The sequence below is a fragment of the Sceloporus occidentalis genome, unplaced genomic scaffold (genome assembly GCF_023333645.1).
Source record: "Sceloporus occidentalis isolate IW3139 unplaced genomic scaffold, rSceOcc1.0.p SCAF_7, whole genome shotgun sequence".
Taxonomy (NCBI): domain Eukaryota; kingdom Metazoa; phylum Chordata; class Lepidosauria; order Squamata; family Phrynosomatidae; genus Sceloporus; species Sceloporus occidentalis.
The window spans coordinates 58,008,673-58,025,375 of record NW_028316987.1 but is presented as its reverse complement, the minus strand read 5'-3'; the positions used below and the strand labels follow the sequence as shown (position 1 = coordinate 58,025,375).

Sequence of the window (16,703 nt, the reverse complement as noted above, 5' to 3'; positions counted from 1 at the left end):
TGTCTATAATCCCACATCCAAATGTACATCTAATCAAATGAGTTACAGTTAACAGCAGGAAAAAAGGAAAACCATATTACAGGTGGACAGACTCTAGGAAGTCATAGCCTAAGTCTGTTTTAGAACTTTATTGCACCCGTTCTCCCCCCCCCCCCCCCCGTTACGGGTACGGGATGAGGATGCTCATGTGTGTATGCGACCAGCTAAAAACGGATTTTATCGCATGCCAAAGCATCCTCCAAAAGGCCCTGTTTCATGGCGCAAAGCCATCCTCGTTCACTGCTGAGGTGCGCCATTTTCCTCGGTCGGAAGACTTCCGGCCAGAACATTTAATGCTCCTCAGCACTGAACGGGGATGGCTTGGCACCAGGGGATGGAACGGGGCCTTTTGGAGGATGCTTTGGCATGCGATAAAATCCGTTTTTGGTTGGTCGCACATGCACACGAGCATCTTCATCCCGTATTCGTAATGGGGGAAAAACGGGTGCGATAAAGTTCTTAGAGGACCACCAGTGGTTTACATATGCTGTCATTACAGATCATACTTACCGAAGAGCCACCATCATTGGGAGTAAGATTAAATGGAAATATATGGACAGAAATAAAGCTTTGGAAAGGAATCAGGTGGGAAAAGATAAATACTTGGAATAAAAAAGACAATTAATGTGTGTTGCACAGGCAAGAGACAAGAATGAGGACAGGAACAGAAAGTAAGAAGTTGCTGAGGCTTCTTGTCCTGGGAGAAAAATAGTCTGGAAAGGAGACAAGAAGTAGAGTTTCTACAAATAGGATGGCAGCAATATTTATAATTTAGTATGATGAGCCAAGTTTGAAAGACTTGAGCAGAGCTCTTGCTGAACAAGTCTTCATTCATAGGATCATTATGGTCCCTTTCCAGGAGAAAGACAGCATTGAAATGAAAACAACAACAATAATAACAATAACAACAGCAACAGTAATAATGTTATTGAAAGTTAAATCTGACTTTAAGTCAATTAGCAGCAACAACAAATAGCAGCAACAGACAAAAAGTATATGCAACATTTACTTATGCAAATAACAATGTGTAATGTCCTAGAAAGCTATCCTTTGCAAGCTGAAATTCCTAGCACTGGTTGTGACCACAAGTTCCTCACAGGGAAGGTATTGTTGGCTCCAAGGGTCCCTTTCCCTGATATCTGTTGCATGCTGATAAGCTGCTGCTGCTGCCTACATAAAGGGCATTGAATGTTGAACCAGCCATTAATGTGGGAGGTGGAACAACTATTCAGTATCACAAACACCATTTCAGAAGCTGGAAGGATATCAGTCTGTTAAGAGATTTTGGCACAACCTTACTCAGCATAACACACAACTTCCTCCTTAGGAAGTGTGTTCCAGACTGCAACCTTAGATGGGGGAGACAACCCTACATTTTCTTCACAGGTAAAACTTGCCAGTTTGAAGAAAACAGGAAGAGCTGGACAAATTCTTATGCTTTTTAAATAATGGTATTCAGTTGCCAAAACAAACCAAACAGTTGTCGTGCTTCACATTTCTGGAGTCCTTCTGGTTATGCTGGAATTAAAAGTTATCTTCTATTTTCTCTATCTGTTCAGTGTTTTCAGAGAGATGACAGCTTGTCTTTTTATCACATTTCTGTATGAGATTATCCTTAGTAGAAGGAAGTGTTATGTCAGATCTTATTCTCTGAAATGAACATTTCATTATTTTTGCTTTATATGGTCATTGAAGACCTACTAAACCCTGGAACACCTGGAAATTGTTTCCTAGCACTAGAACTGAAATGTTGGCATTTGCAATAGACAAACCAAACTTAAGCATGTTTACCTAAAAGTACACCCAATTGGTTGACTAAACTGATTTACGTGAGCATTTTTATATCGCCATCTATCTAAATATCAGGAAATTAGACAAAAGAAAATCATAGATTTGTAAAAGAAATGCAAAAGAAGGAGACAAGCTAGAAGATAAAAGGTCAATGAATAACAGTTATTACTAAACAAAATAGGATTTACTTTTTGAATAGACATATATAGGATAGTATTGTAAAACAAAGGATGATATGCTCCCAAGTACACATAGGACTGTAGACTTAAGGAAGTAAGTGGAAGGGATACAAGTACACCTAAAATGGAGCACAAATATACTACCAGCTGTCCTTAGCATGTTAAAAAAGCATACGGTAGTTCTTTAAGTCTGGCAACCAAAAGGGTAATCAAAAGAAAAGTGAAGCTGAAAGTGAAGGCTGGAAGAAACATTTAAGTGGTCTCTAGAAGGTTTAAAATGTTTTTTGTTTATTTCTGCAAGATTTACATGACCTGGCAGTTTCATTTCACATATGCATATAGATAATTTTGAATAAAAAGTTTGCTGAAACCTGCTGAACTTAGTTTCCTTCTTGGGTCGTAAGAATCAAGGGATCCAAGGGTTCTACTTTTTCCGTGTTATTTCTGCCTCTGTTACCAAATGTTTTGTTAAAGAAGTAATGCTCAGGAACACATCTACTTTGTTAATCAAGATATACCCGTAATCCCAGAAGCCAAACCTAAAACTGGTTTTAAGGACCAAAGACAAAATCAAGGTCTAACTATGGGAGAGGTGAACAAGAGGAATGTCTGTTAGCCAAACCAGGAGGATATGTTGCTTTGCTTTCACAACACACACTTGCTTTGCTTTGCTTTCACAACACACACTTAACTACGTCAAGTTCCTGCAAACAACTGCTTTTGCCCAATAATAGAGCTATTTTAGAGATCCCATAGACTTAAAAGCCCCAGTAATACCAACTTTGAAGGAGATGTGAACAACTGAATTGTGCTTGCCTAGAACCCATCAGAACAAGTGCTATCATTCTATATTAGCAAATCAATTAATATCTGCTCCCCACCTGCTTACAAGAAATGACAGCAGCAGAGCCTACTGCAGCCATTTATATTTATATGGATTTAGAAATCACTCTGCATTATTTTTCCTGCAAACATTAATGCAATTCTTTAAACCACAGCTCCAATCCACCACTGCAGTTTCTCCTGTCTGTCTTTTGTTTGCTCATCTGCTGTAGAATGTAATAAACTAATGCAGCTAATGTGCCATTCAGGTAAATAGGATCCAGACTAGAAATCTAAGGGAGTGTGCTCGAGTGTGCTGAAATTCAATCATGCCATCTAATTTAGAATCTGAAAGTCTAGTGTTTCACAAGAGGGATCAAAATCTAAGGCCTCACAAAATGCTATTTGATACAAATGGTAGGTAACAGCTACACTGTACTTCTAGCAAGGAGGGGATACAAGGTGAAAGAGCATAACAAAGAATCTTTCATAGGAGAAGGGCTTTCTGTAAAAGGACCTATATTTTTAACAGGTGCCTGCAAATCACTTAGGAATGCAGTTCTGTTGAAGGCAATAGGGTGTGATTAGAACTAGCAGGCTGCAATTCATAAAAAGACTCCTAAATGGATTAGTGCACAGTCCAGCATCTTCTTACATCCAGCAGAGGGCTCAGCATCTTCTTTTCCTTACAGTGCCCAACTCATAAGCAAGACATGAGGGCAATAGATCTGACCCACTGTAGCTCCCTAGCAATTCAAACTAGAGATAGCACACACCTATTGTGATGTGTAACTATACTGAGGAAGCCTGCCTGAGGAGCCTGCCTGCAAAAGATACCCTCCCCAGCATAACACCTTTACTAAGCAGTGAAACAACAGGCAGGTATCTGACTAACTTCTCCAATTGTTTTTCTCCCTCCTATTTATAACATCTTGCCTGATGAAGAAGCCTATGGAGCTTTGAAAGCTTGCAACAAATATATTGTGCATTTTGACTGGCCAATAAAGGTATAACTGATGGATTTTTGTTTGTATTTGTTAAATGGCCCACACAGTTAGCCCTGCATGATATACTGAGAAACAGACATCATCCATAACTTTGTTCCATATCTTATAAACCCACACACCATTACGACATCTTGAAACAAGGAATTTAAAAATATTAACAGTTTGCTCCAGGCCCACCTGCAGAAACACCAGAGGAGAAGAATTGGAGTTGACTAAAGAGGGATCCACAGAAAGACTGCTAGGTGTGGCATAGCATCATTGATTGAAGTAAGAGTGGGGTAGGGTAGGGTTATAGGCCGCCTCTTCTCTGCAAAAATAATGCAGTTTGACACTGCTTTAACTGCCATGACATGATGCTATGGGATTCTGGGACTTGTAGTTTTGTGAGACATGTAGCCTTCACTATCAGAGAGCTCTGGAGCCACAACAAACTACAAATCACATGGAAGTTAAAGCAGTGTCAAACTGCATTATTTCTGCAGTGCAGATGTAGCCAGATACACCGAGAACAGAGGCTGGGATGGAAATGAGCTATGGTTCACAGAGTAAAGACTTTCTCCTCTCATCTGGTATATTTAGCGTGACTGAATTGTTTAAGGCACCAGTGGAAAAGGGTACAGCATACCTTCCAACGTTCCACAGATGAAAACCGAGACAAGCGTGGCTCAGCCACAGTATGTATGGTTAAGATGACAAAAGTTATGGGAAAGAACACACAAGCAAGGAGAGGCTGCAGCTGTTTGCTTTGCCCGAGCCAACTGGGAATGACAGGATTCTGTCTCTTTCTCTCTGTTCCCCACAGCTGAGTAAATTGAGGGCAAAGTAGTTTTGCACTTTAAACTCAGCTTGCAGCAGCTGAAGTGAGCTAGGACAAAATTAGAAAGTGGGAGGAGGAAGATGGGACATATTTTGAAAAACAACTAAAGAAGTGGGACAACGGAGGATTACTTGGGACTGTCCCTGACAAACTGGAAGAATTTGAGGGTAAGCATCTGCTATAGCTGGGGAATCTCATTCATTCACATAAACTGTGGATTGATAAGTCTAGTCATTATTTCTAAATTCTGTGGACTCTGGCCAGCTCAAAAGGCAAACATCCTGGTGAGGTGGATTAAGAAACTCTGGGAAGGAACAAAGTTTGGGACCTTAGAGTATAACAAAAGACTGTCTTTTTCTTGAGTTGACAGTAGGATATTTGTTCTTTGGTTTCTGAGCTGGATTACAGTGTCTCCCACTACCCATTGAGGAAGATGTGACATGGGACAAACTGCGGCACACAAACTGATCTAAAAATGATATGTTCAGAGTAAAGGGTTAGAGTGTAGGTTTCTGATACATAAAGCAATTGAATAGATCTTTGTCTACCTTGCTAGCAGTCCACTGTACTGAAAGGGAAAACGCATATTTCAGGCCTCAAGAATATACAGCAGAGTTTATCTAGCCCATTAAAACACTTGTTGCTTTTGACACATGTCAATAGCAGTAGGCAAACAGGTTTGCCTGCTCATGTGAGGGTTAAAAGGGGTGAGGGGATATCGCTCTACATACATGTTCTGTTGCTAGTGTTTTCAGCCTGTATCTTGATCTTCCAGTATCAGGGACTTCAACTTGAAGGAAAACAGACAGTTCTAGATACCTCTGTGTGACTGAAAACTCTGATAAAAAGGAGGTTGCTTATCACAAGGTGGTTGTTTCTAATTGTCTTCAAGCAGTTGTCTTCTCCTGTGGTGGCTTCTTCTTTGTAGAACGCCTTGCCATTGGATGCAAACATGGCTCCTTTTCTGTCAATTTTCAAAGGGGTGAAAGCCTCGGATGTTCGTGTTTTCAAATGAATGGCTATCTTGTTTTATTTTATACACTGCAGTTTCTTCCTGATATGTTAATGATTTGCTTTGGCTGTATTTTATTCTTCTTGTGTGCCTTCATTTCTGACTTATGGCAACCCTATCATGGGGTTTTCTTGTCATGTTTCTTCAGAGGGGGTTACCCAGTGGGTTTACATAGCTGAGCCCTTATTTGAACCCTGGTATCCAGAGTCATAGTCCAGTGCTCAAACCCCTAGTGTTAAAAATTTAGCTAATAAAGTGACTTTTGTCTCAAGCAATGGTACAATATTTTAAGTAACACTGGGCTTCTAGATTTTTGCCTTCAGTCCTAGGAGTTTATCACACGTGAGGAATTTCTCTTAATTTTGAATGAAAAGAAAGTGGGGCCAGAACACATTCACGTAAAGTCACTAGTTTAGTGAAATAACGTGAATGCTCATTGCATTCGAGCTGGCTCCCCATTGCCCAATGATTGCACTCAGACTGACTTTCCATTGCCCAAATTTGTGTGTGGCAGTCTATCACGCAATAGCGTTAAACCCCATGATTGCATTCAGATTGCCATTGGATTATACTTCCAATTTCCCTTGTCTGATAAACTCCAAAGTTATTGAACTACAGCTGCCTCAATTGGCCTTGATTTACCAGTGTACAAAATAAATATGTTAACTGTAGTCAACTTCAGTTATCATATTACCTACACACGGAGTTTGTTCCTTTTCCAATATAGAAATTCTCTCCTTGTAGAAAAATGGTAGGGTTTGACTCAGTCCTAGAAATGTTATATAATTACAAATAGTGGAATGATTCATTTGTGGGATTGAGGCTTTCAATGCTCTACCTCCCTCTTCTGGCCAAACTAAGAACTATAGTTTTTTTGTCGGCTTTTTGGGCTATATGGCCATGTTCTAGAAGAGTTTATGCCTGACGTTTCGCCAGCATCTGGTCCGAAAAACCCACAAAAAACTATGGATGCCGGCCATGAAAGCCTTCGACTTCACAAAGTAAGAATTATTTGAGTTGAGCTGAAATGTTGCAGAATATTAGCAGTGGCTCTCAAAATGGTGGGATGGGACCACTGTCCCCTCACCAGAGTTACTCAAGGGGGCCACAATACAGTACTTGGTCCTTCCTCCTCTCAAACTTTTTTATGTGTAAAAATTACACATGTGTTAAGTACTGAATTTACTATCTCGGTACTACATTGAGTGGGGAGAAACGTCTGCATGTAGATGTAAAAGGGGGGTTCCAAGGGTATAAGGATTTAGTACCATGGCATTATGGAATTTACTGGTCTCAGTCCTTGAATGAGGTAATTACAAAAGACTAAGAAAAGAAACAGCTGAACTGGATTATATTTACAAATTCCAGTTCATTCACTAAGGTATGAACATAGACAATGGCTTCATGGTGCACTACATATATTAATGCAAGAGTCCTCGCTACTGCACATATAACAAAAGGAATCTACGCAAGAAGTTTTCAACCCAAGGAAACTGTGGCACATTACAGACCGCCTGTTTGGGGCGGCCTGTAACCGGCCCTTTCCCCACCGAATTGGGGCCTCAGCTGCCACAACGGCAGCCTCCCAGGCCCCAATCCGCCGCTTTCCATTCTGGAAAAGGGTGTCCTTGGGGCTTCATGCCCCAAGGACACCCGATGGCAGCGGGGAGGAGGAGAAAGGGGCCACTTGGCCCCTTTCTCCTTTGCGTCGCTGGCGCAGCCGTCTAAAGGCTGCGCCAGCGATGCAAACCGCAAAAGGAGCTCCATTTCAGAACTCCTTCTCGTGCCGCGGAAAGGGCGCTCTATGCGCCCTCGTGTGGCGCGACATCATGTCTGCGCCACCCCGTTTAGAGGTGGCGCGTTCGTGACGTCGTAATGGCAGCACCGTGTACATAGGGCACCGTCATTTTGTACGTCCTGGGGATGTACTAGGGTTAGGTGCGTGCGTAAGGTATGCACTTTGCCTACCCCTAGTACGTCCCCAGGATGTACTTTACGCCTGTGTGGAACGGGCCTAACTTTGGTAAGCAGATTTATTATTTTCACATATCAACACTCCCTTCTTCACTGAAACTTCAGATCTTTTCCCCTTCCACAACGATACTACTGTTGCGTGCCTTCAAATGACTCCCAACATATGGTGACCATATAATAAATAAATAAAAATAAAATTTTTATTTATATACCGCCCTTCCAACAGATCAGGGCGGTTAACAACAGATTAAAAACAATACAATAAGACAATAAATCCATACAATAATTCCAAAAAAACAAAGACAGAAAAGCCCCGGATTAGCCGATCCCTTTGCCAGTGCGGAGGAAGGAGGCCTAGAGGACTTTAATCAGGGAATGCGATCCCAAACAGGAAGGTCTTTAAATCCCGTCTAAATTGGGCCAGGGAGGTGGCTGAGCGGAGCTCTATGGGCAGCGTGTTCCAAAGGGCCGGGGCGGCGATGGAAAATGTGCTCCTAGTAGTGGAGACAAACCTCGCCCCAGGAACCCTAAGTAATTGCTGCCCAGATGTTCTGAGGGTGCGGGGCGGAATGTATGGGGAGAGGCGGTCCTTCAGGTATCCTGGGCCCAAGCCATTTAGGGCTTTATAGGTCATCACCAACACCTTATATTGCGCCCGGAAGCGAATGGGCAGCCAATGGAGATCTTTTAGCACCGGAGTTATATGGCTGGCCCTGGAAGTACCAGTGACCAGCCTGGCTGCCATGTTCTGCACCATTTGTAGCTTCCGGGTTTGGTATAAGGGTTGCCCCATGTAGAGTACATTGCAGAAGTCCAGTCTCGAGGTTACCAGAGCATGTACCACAGTTTTAAGGTCCCTCTGGGCCAGGTATGGGCGCAGCTGGCGAATAAGCCGAAGCTGATGACAGGTGCTCTTGACCGTCGCATTCACCTGAGTAGTCAGGCGAAGGGACGAGTCAAGAAGCACCCCCAGACTGCGCACGGAGTCCTTCACAGGGAGCGTGACCCCGTTCAGGACAGGTGGAACCACCGCCATTCCTGGACCAGGGGAACCTATCACGAGTACCTCCGTTTTCTCTGGATTCAGCTTGAGTCGGTTTTCCCTCATCCAGCCCATTACTGACTCCAGACAGGCCACGAGAGGAGAGACGCCATCCTCAGTCACTGCATCAGTCGGAGACATAGAGAAGATTATTTGGGTGTCATCAGCGTACTGATAACCCCGCGCCCCATGTCTCCGGATAATCTCTCCCAGCGGTTTCATGTAAATGTTAAATAGCATGGGAGACAGAATGGCTCCTTGAGGGACCCCAGTTTTAAGGGCCCTCTCATCGGAGCACACGTCTCCCAGCTGCACCATCTGGGACGTTCCAGAGAGATAGGAGCGGAACCACTGGAGCGCAGTGCCACCGACTCCTACCTCTGCTAGACACCCCAGAAGGATACCATGGTCTATGGTATCGAAAGCCGCTGAGATGTCCAAGAGCACCAGCAGGGACACGCTTCCCCTGTCGATGCCCAGATGGAGATCATCGACCAAGGCGACCATGGCCGTCTCAACCCCGTAACCCGCCCGAAAGCCAGTTTGAAATGGGTCCAGATAATCCGTATCATCCAAGACCGCCTGAAGCTGGAGTGCAACCGCCCTCTCGATCACCTTCCCCAAAAATGGCAGCAGTGAAACTGGCCGATAATTATTATGTACCAGGGGGTTGAGGGAGGGCTTTTTTAATAAAGGTTTTACGATGGCCAATTTAAGATCAGATGGAAATTGCCCTTCCCTCAAAGATGTATTAATAATCCGGTGTAACAATGAAGTCACAGCCGGTCCCCCCTGGGCTGCTAGCCACGAGGGACAGGGATCGAGAGAACAGGTTGTCTTCCGAACACTTCCGAGGATCTTGTCCACATCATCGGTACTTACCAACTCAAACCGATCCAGTTTAATAAAGTCCACGGAGGCCCTGGATGCCTTTACCCTAGGTTCTGCTTGAATGTCGGCGTTAAGACCTTCGCTTATCCGAGAAGTTTTATCCACGAAGAAGTTGTTAAATTGGTCACAGCAGGCCTTAGAAGGTTAAAGGATCTGGTTCAGCGCAGGAGGGAGCTGAGTTAGCTCCCTGACTACCCTGAACAACTCTGCTGGACGCAACTCCACGGACGCGATACGAGCACCATAGAACGAATTCTTTGCTGCTCGTATCGCCTCTCCATAGTCCTCTAACAGTTGGGCTAGGAGAGTCTTGTCGTCTAAGCGAAGGTGTTTCCGCCAACGGTACTCTAGCCGTCACAGCTCCCGCTTCCTTGCCCGGAGATCTTCCGTATCAACAGGGTTTTCCAGGGTTGAGTACATGACTCACTCAAAGTCATCCAGTGAATTTCCATGACTGAGCGTGGAATCAAACCCTGATCTCTGGAATTGTAGTCCAACATGTAAACCACCACACTGGCTCCTCCATGACCTGGCACCACCCTGAATGTATTATTCAACAACTCTCATCATCCCACATATTAGATTTTTAATCCAATGCCATACAAAGAGCACCAGATTGGAGACTACTGTCTTTGTGCTATTAACACTCCACATTAGTGTAAGAACATAATGTCCATGTTAACAATTGAAAAAACTGATTTTTGTATTATTCTCCTAAAAGCACATGAACAGTCAGAACATTTCATGCTTTGTTCTGTAATAACCAACTATCTAGGCATCTGTGGTTTTCCCCTTTTACATTCTCAGTCTTTGCATTCTTCTGTTCAGCCTCTTCTACCAAGCAGTCCTCAACAATGCATTGCAAGCCAGTGCTTGAAAACAAGAATTTCCCAGTGTGCAAAGATGTAGATGGCAATGTAATGTTATTCAAACATACATGAACATTGTTGCTTGTCCTTTGCCACTCCTAGTCTTCAGAGATCATGGTCAAATCATAGCTTTTGCAATGATTATGATACATCCCATATTTCCTTCTACAAAAGGAAGACATTTTCTATTTTCAGAACTCTTACATCCAGCAGAGCGCTCAGTTAAAAGGAAGAGAAACAATGTAGACAGCTCTTCCTTCATCATTATTATATCTTTGATGCTTTGCTGAAGGCTCCCTCATCAATTTGCAACATTTTTAAAGGAGGTGGAAACAACACAAATATTCCCCTCCTGGACCACTCTCAGAGAAGCACAACACAGGATTTAATCCCATGAATGGTAAAATTGACCTGGTCAATTGGACTGCCAGTTTTTAAGGACTGCAGAACGTGTCCAGCTCCCTACATCTACTTCAGATCTTTGGAGAAACAGAGCTAAAGTACAACAGAATATAATATTGGTTTCTATAGAATGTGTTCATGTTTAATTTGTTCAGCAGTAAAGCACAGCAGGGTGATGAGGTAAGCTATACCTGTCCAACATGAGGTTATGAAAGCTTCTGCTCTAAATGCCTTTGAATCCATTTATAAAGAAAAAGCAAAGACACATTGAGAGGTTTTTCTTTTAATTACATGATCAGGAAGCAGTGCTGTCACCTTGCTCGTATTCCATAAATCCTGATTAGTACAATTCTATACATTACAACAAGAATCGGTACATACATTTTTACAACCATTCATGATCAATGCTCTCTGATTGACGAGATTTTTGAAGTGTTAGATATAATGCATGTAAAAATAGAAAGAACCAATCTCATCACAGAGTCACTTCTTTTTGTTTGGTGAAATAAATAAGGCAGCAGAGAGCCATTAATTAGAAGTGGATTCCTTAAGGTATGCTATTAAATCTGCCCTCTCTGTCTTCTTCTTAATACCAGCAAAGATCATCTTCGTGCCTGGAATATACTTCTTGGGGTTTTCCAAGTACTCCATCAGTGTATTTTCACCCCAGATTATACCTATGGAATAACAAAATTATTAGAGGTTCAGCAAGTGTTTTATATGTCTATATATACCTACATTCTTTTTTCCAACGATTCCATACCTTGGACTGATGGTCAACAGAATGCATGGCATACAAATATAAAATCGAATAAGCCTAACAAGAGTTGAACAGAAAAGGACCAATTAGGACTGAGTTTAGAAGAACATCATGAATTACTAGTTTATTTAGCCCAACTGCTGAGGTGCTCTTTTAAATAAATAAATAAGATTAATCCTACAAAACAGTCGGTTATGACTAGACTCATGTCAAAGGGAAACCTTTATCTTTACCGTTGAACATCCTATTCACTCTAAGAAATCTGAACCTCTGATCCAACTAGCTGTACAGGCATGGTGGATATTATTTATAAGAGGACATCATGCATCAGACAAATGTTAGCAAGAATGATGCATAAACAACTTGAGAAGACTTTTGGCCAAAAACTGGGGTACAATTGCACATTTAAAGCTTGTGTACCAGATGCTTCCATTCCTTGTGGGACAAGATCTGATCATGGTGGTACATGTTTTAGTTACAAAGTGCACTAATAGCAGGTTACAGGGACCATACTACTCCTCACTTGCAATAGCTCCCTTGGCTGTCAGTTTGTTTCTGGACACAAGTGAAAGTGCTGGTTATGACCTAGAAATCCATATATGGCTCAAGTCCAGGCCATCTGGCAGACTATATCTTCCAGTCTGCTAGATGGCCTGAACTTGTATGGGCCCCGAGATGGGCCTGTATGGGCCCTGAGATCATCAGGAGAGACCCTTTTCTCAGTCCCACTACTGTCACAAGTAAAATTGGTGGGAATGTGAAATAGGGTCTTCTTGATGACTGCCACTACACACTGGAACTCCCTTCCCAGGGAAGCCAGAATGCCCCTCTCCATGCTATCATTCTGTTGGTAGGCAAAACCGTTTTTATTTCAATAGGCTTTTAATACAGAAACTTTTATAAGAATGGGCTAAGAGATGCTGTACTGTTTTCAACTCAACTATTTTAATAGTTATTTTCTTCTTTTTAAACTGGATTTTCTTCTTTTATGTGCAGATCTGAACTGTTTTAATACTGTGATTAGTTTAATTACATTTTAATGTTGCCTTTTTGTATTTTTTTAGCTGTACTGTTCTTGGCAGTGTTTTCATGGCAACAGCACTGTGTCAGCCAGCTATCTCAAAGCAATACGTAAAGGCTGGGAACACAGGAAGGGCGCTAATTCAGTCTGGGATGCATTATGAAGAATCAGAAAATTAAAAAACAGGAAGAGGAAGCTTGACTGCCCCAAAAAGTGGATAGATGCCAATGAAATCCAGAAAGGAGGATGGACACATCAGGAGTCAGAACCTGATTGAGTTTTGGGAAATACACGCCAGTCTTTGGTGGTGTAGAACATGGATCATAGTAATAATAAGATCATAGTACCCTGACCAACTGAGCCATTCTCTTGGACCATTTCACCAGACCATAAATCTCTGCTACAATGCTCTGCCCTTTATTGGTTTGTTGTTACTGTGTGCCTTCAAGTTGTTTCTGACTTATGGAAAGCCTAAGGTGAACCTATCATGGGAGAGAGTATGACTTGCTCAAGGTCACCCAATGGGTTTCTATGGCTGAAAAGATATTTGTTCATCCACGTTCTTAGTCCAATACACCACACTGGCTCCTTCCCTCCACTGCTACCAAGTTCTGGACAGCATAGTTCTATACTTTCATCTGATTTGTGTGTGAGACTTCTTCCACTTTACCTTTGCTTTTGTTGGCTTCTGTGTAAGAGAAACCATCAGCTTGTCCAGTCTTTCGGCCGAAGAGGCCATGCAGATTGGGGCCGGTCTTGTGTTTGCCTCCCTTCTCAACCGTGTGGCACTGCGCACACTTCTGAACGAAGATCTTCTTGCCCTTCTCAGCGTCTCCCATTGTCACTGCTGAAGGAAAACATAGGCACATTTGTCCAAGGTCAGTTGTACTCATGTAAGCGTTGCATGAGAAGAGAGAAAAGCAAAGCTTCTAAAGGTCTCCATGAAACAAACAAGCAAAGACACAATGTATTTTTATGGGTACACTGGGGTTTGGTTCCAGAAGCTCTTGTGGATTCCAAAATCCATCGATGCTTAAGTCCCATTGAAGACAACGGGGCAATAAAATGGTGCCCCTTGTACAAAATGGCAAAGTCAAGGTTAGCTTTTAGGAATTTGTATTTTTAATATATATATATATATATATATATATATTGAAAAGGTGGAGGATTGAATCCATGGACACTCTAAGAGCAAAGTAATACTTTAATGATGTATGTATGGATGTAGGAAGGCTTTAAAGGAGATAATAACGTTCTGCCCTTGGTCTTGCTAATGACTTCTAAGCTTCAGGAACACATTCATAGTAGATTCCTCTGGATACTTGCTTTAGCTGCATCCCTTCTGAGCAAGATGAAATGCTAGGGACCACTCCAATGTCGTAACAGTCTCAATGGTCCCCAAATGGTGCCCTTTAAGGGATTATGGACTCCAGCTCCCAGAATCCCAGGCTATTGGCCAACGTGGCTGAGTATTCTGGGAGCTGAAGTCCAAAATCTCTTGAAGGGCACAGTTTGGGGACCACTGCTGTACCCTTTGTTTTATAACAGTGGCCCCCAAACTGTGCTCTTTAAGGGGCTTTTGGACTCCAGCTCCCAGAATCCCAGGCTACTGGCCAACGGGGCTGAGGATTCTGGGAATTGAAGTCCAAAAAAACCTCACTTAAAGGAGCTAATTAGCTAATGTCATCCAAAACGGAACTGGATTTGGGCGGAGCACGTGGAGGCCTCCGCCGCCTCACTGCGGAAACCTTCCCTCCCCAGGAACCGACCCTTCTCCCGCTTACCAGGCCGACCGAAGGAAGCGCTACCTGTCAGAAACTCGTGACTCTCTCTTTCAGCCCAAGGGCACCGCGAACTCAGGCCTATGTAACCGGTGTCTCCGCAACCTAACTCCTTTCCCGGGCCTTTCTTCCAACGGACCAATCGGGCTTCAGGGTGCGGGATAGCGATTGAGCCAACCAGGCGTCCGTCATCTCCTACGTCACTCAGCAGGGTAGGTTGAGACCGAGGGGAGTTCAGGTAACCGGCGAGGGCGTTGCGTCACGACGTGGTGACGTAGGACGGAGCGGTCTGCGCATGCCCGGGATGCAGAGCGTGGCAAGGTCAAAGGAAAGTGGAAGACCGCTGTCCCTTCTTTAAAAAAACCAGAGTCACGTGACAGACAGTGACGTAGTTGGGGATTCCGCCATGTGTCTGGGTTGGGAGGGTGCTTTATTGCTCTATCTATGGAGAAGGAAGTTCAGGGGGAGAAAAGGCAGCACCTCCATTCCCTGATTTACACATTCAGAGTTAATTACTATTGTATTAATTAATAGCATTTTATGAGGAATAATTAAGTGTTATGAAAATTAATTAAACACTAATATTAATAATTAAACATTATTACTATGAATAATAATTATAAATAATAATTATTATTAAATATTTACTATTAATAATAACTTATTAAGCTGCATTCAAAGTTAATTGATATTTTATTAATAGCATTTTATGAGTAATAATTGTTATGAAAATTAAACACAATTAATACTAATCAAACATTATTAAAATAAGTATGGATAATAATAATTAAATATTTCCTATTACTACTACTACTACTAATTTATTATTATTATTAATTGAGGTGCATTAAGAGTTAATTAATATTTTATTAATGAATAGTATTTTATGAGAAATAATTGTTACGAAAATAATTAAACACTATTGATAATTAAACATTATCAATACTAACTCTGAATAATAATTATAATTAAATATTTTCTAATAATACTTTATTATTAATTAAGCTGCATTCAGAGTTAATATTTTATTAATGAATAGTATTTTATGAGAAATAATTAATTATGAAAAATAATTAAACACTATTATTAATAAACATTACTAGTGGTAGTAATAATAATTTATTATTAATCTGCATTTAGAATTAATTAATATTTTATTAATTAATAGTATTTTATGCATAATAATTGTTATGAATAATGATTAAACATTAATAATAAATATAAATAATAATATTTACTACATTATTATTATCATTATTATTATTTAAGCTGCTGTCTGAAGATTATTTTACCACAGTGTTGAAAAATGAGTCCTCTGGTTGTCTTTGCCTGTCCTTGCACCTCTGGGCAAACGTTCCAAGAGTGACCAGATGTCCTAACTGCAAAGGACATTCGAGAAAATTGTAGGACATGACCAACTAAAAGCTAAAAACACCCATATGATTATAAATTCATGCTTCTTAGGCATGCTCAGAATGGAAGACATTTTGGAATTCCTCCTGGACAAAAGGTTGAAAGGTAGGACATGTCCTAGAAAAGGAGGACATCTGGTCACCCTGACCCCAACCTCTTGGAACATTTACTCAGAGGTGATAGGATGTGTGAACACAACCAGAGGAGTCTACACCTGACCCTAACCCACATCCACAAGGGAGCCAAAGTAAAAGGTTTGTTGCTGTTGAATTCTATATTTCAATCAAGCAAACACTAAACTTTATAGACTGTTGCAAAGTCTTTTACTGCATGGATCATGAAAAGCTATGAATGGCTCTTAAAGAAATGGGAGTGCCACTACATTTGATAGTCCGGATAAGAAATCTGTACTTAGACTATTGTTAGAACAAAATATAGAGAAACTGAATGGTTCCCAATTGGCAAAGTGGTCAGGCAATGATGCATTATATCACCCTATCTGCTCAGATGCAGAAAACATCATACAAAGAGCAGATTTAGTCTCAGACAATGGAGAAGTGAAGATAGGAGGAAGGAATATCAATAATTTGAGATATTCAGACAACACCATGCTACTAGCAGAAAATATATGAGACTTGAAACATTACTAAGGAAGGATGTTGGACTGCTTCCACATCTGAACATTGCTGGGCCCTCCCTGTTATACAACGCATAAAGGCACATGACAGACTGCCACCCTGTTACATATCAGTCAGACGATTTCACAATGCTTAAAATGTCATTACACAATCTAAAGAGGATGCCTCCTAATCTGAGAGAATTTGTCCATACAAATGCTTAAACAGGTCCTTAATACTTGTATATTTGCTTCTGTTTCTATGGT

The 16,703-nt window shown here is 41.6% G+C and overlaps 1 protein-coding gene across 2 annotated transcripts; it reads right to left on the bottom strand.

The window, feature by feature from the left end:
* Positions 1 to 11,112: 11,112 nt before the first annotated feature.
* On the bottom strand, positions 11,113 to 14,533 carry CYCS (cytochrome c, somatic). 2 transcript variants are annotated; one of them, XM_089531350.1, is made up of 3 exons: positions 14,435 to 14,533; positions 13,297 to 13,473; positions 11,113 to 11,522 (listed from the first exon to the last, which is right to left on the bottom strand). In XM_089531350.1, the coding sequence occupies exons 2-3, from the start codon at positions 13,463 to 13,465 to the stop codon at positions 11,374 to 11,376; spliced, it is 318 nt and encodes a 105-aa protein (XP_089387476.1). In that variant the 5' UTR covers positions 13,466 to 13,473; positions 14,435 to 14,533; the 3' UTR covers positions 11,113 to 11,373. The 2 variants fall into 2 exon arrangements, with proteins under 2 accessions (XP_089387476.1, XP_089387475.1); XM_089531349.1 differs by having other exon boundaries at positions 14,411 to 14,519.
* Positions 14,534 to 16,703: the final 2,170 nt, after the last annotated feature.

What these genes read in the sequence shown, in the direction of transcription:
- CYCS (XM_089531350.1), bottom strand. Translation starts at nt 13,465, where the DNA reads ATGGGAGACGCTGAGAAGGGCAAGAAGATCTTCGTTCAGAAGTGTGCG. An exon ending in AGAAGCCAACAAAAGCAAAG is followed by an intron (nt 11,523 to 13,296) that starts GTAAAGTGGAAG and finishes GTTATTCCATAG; the next exon opens with GTATAATCTGGGGTGAAAAT.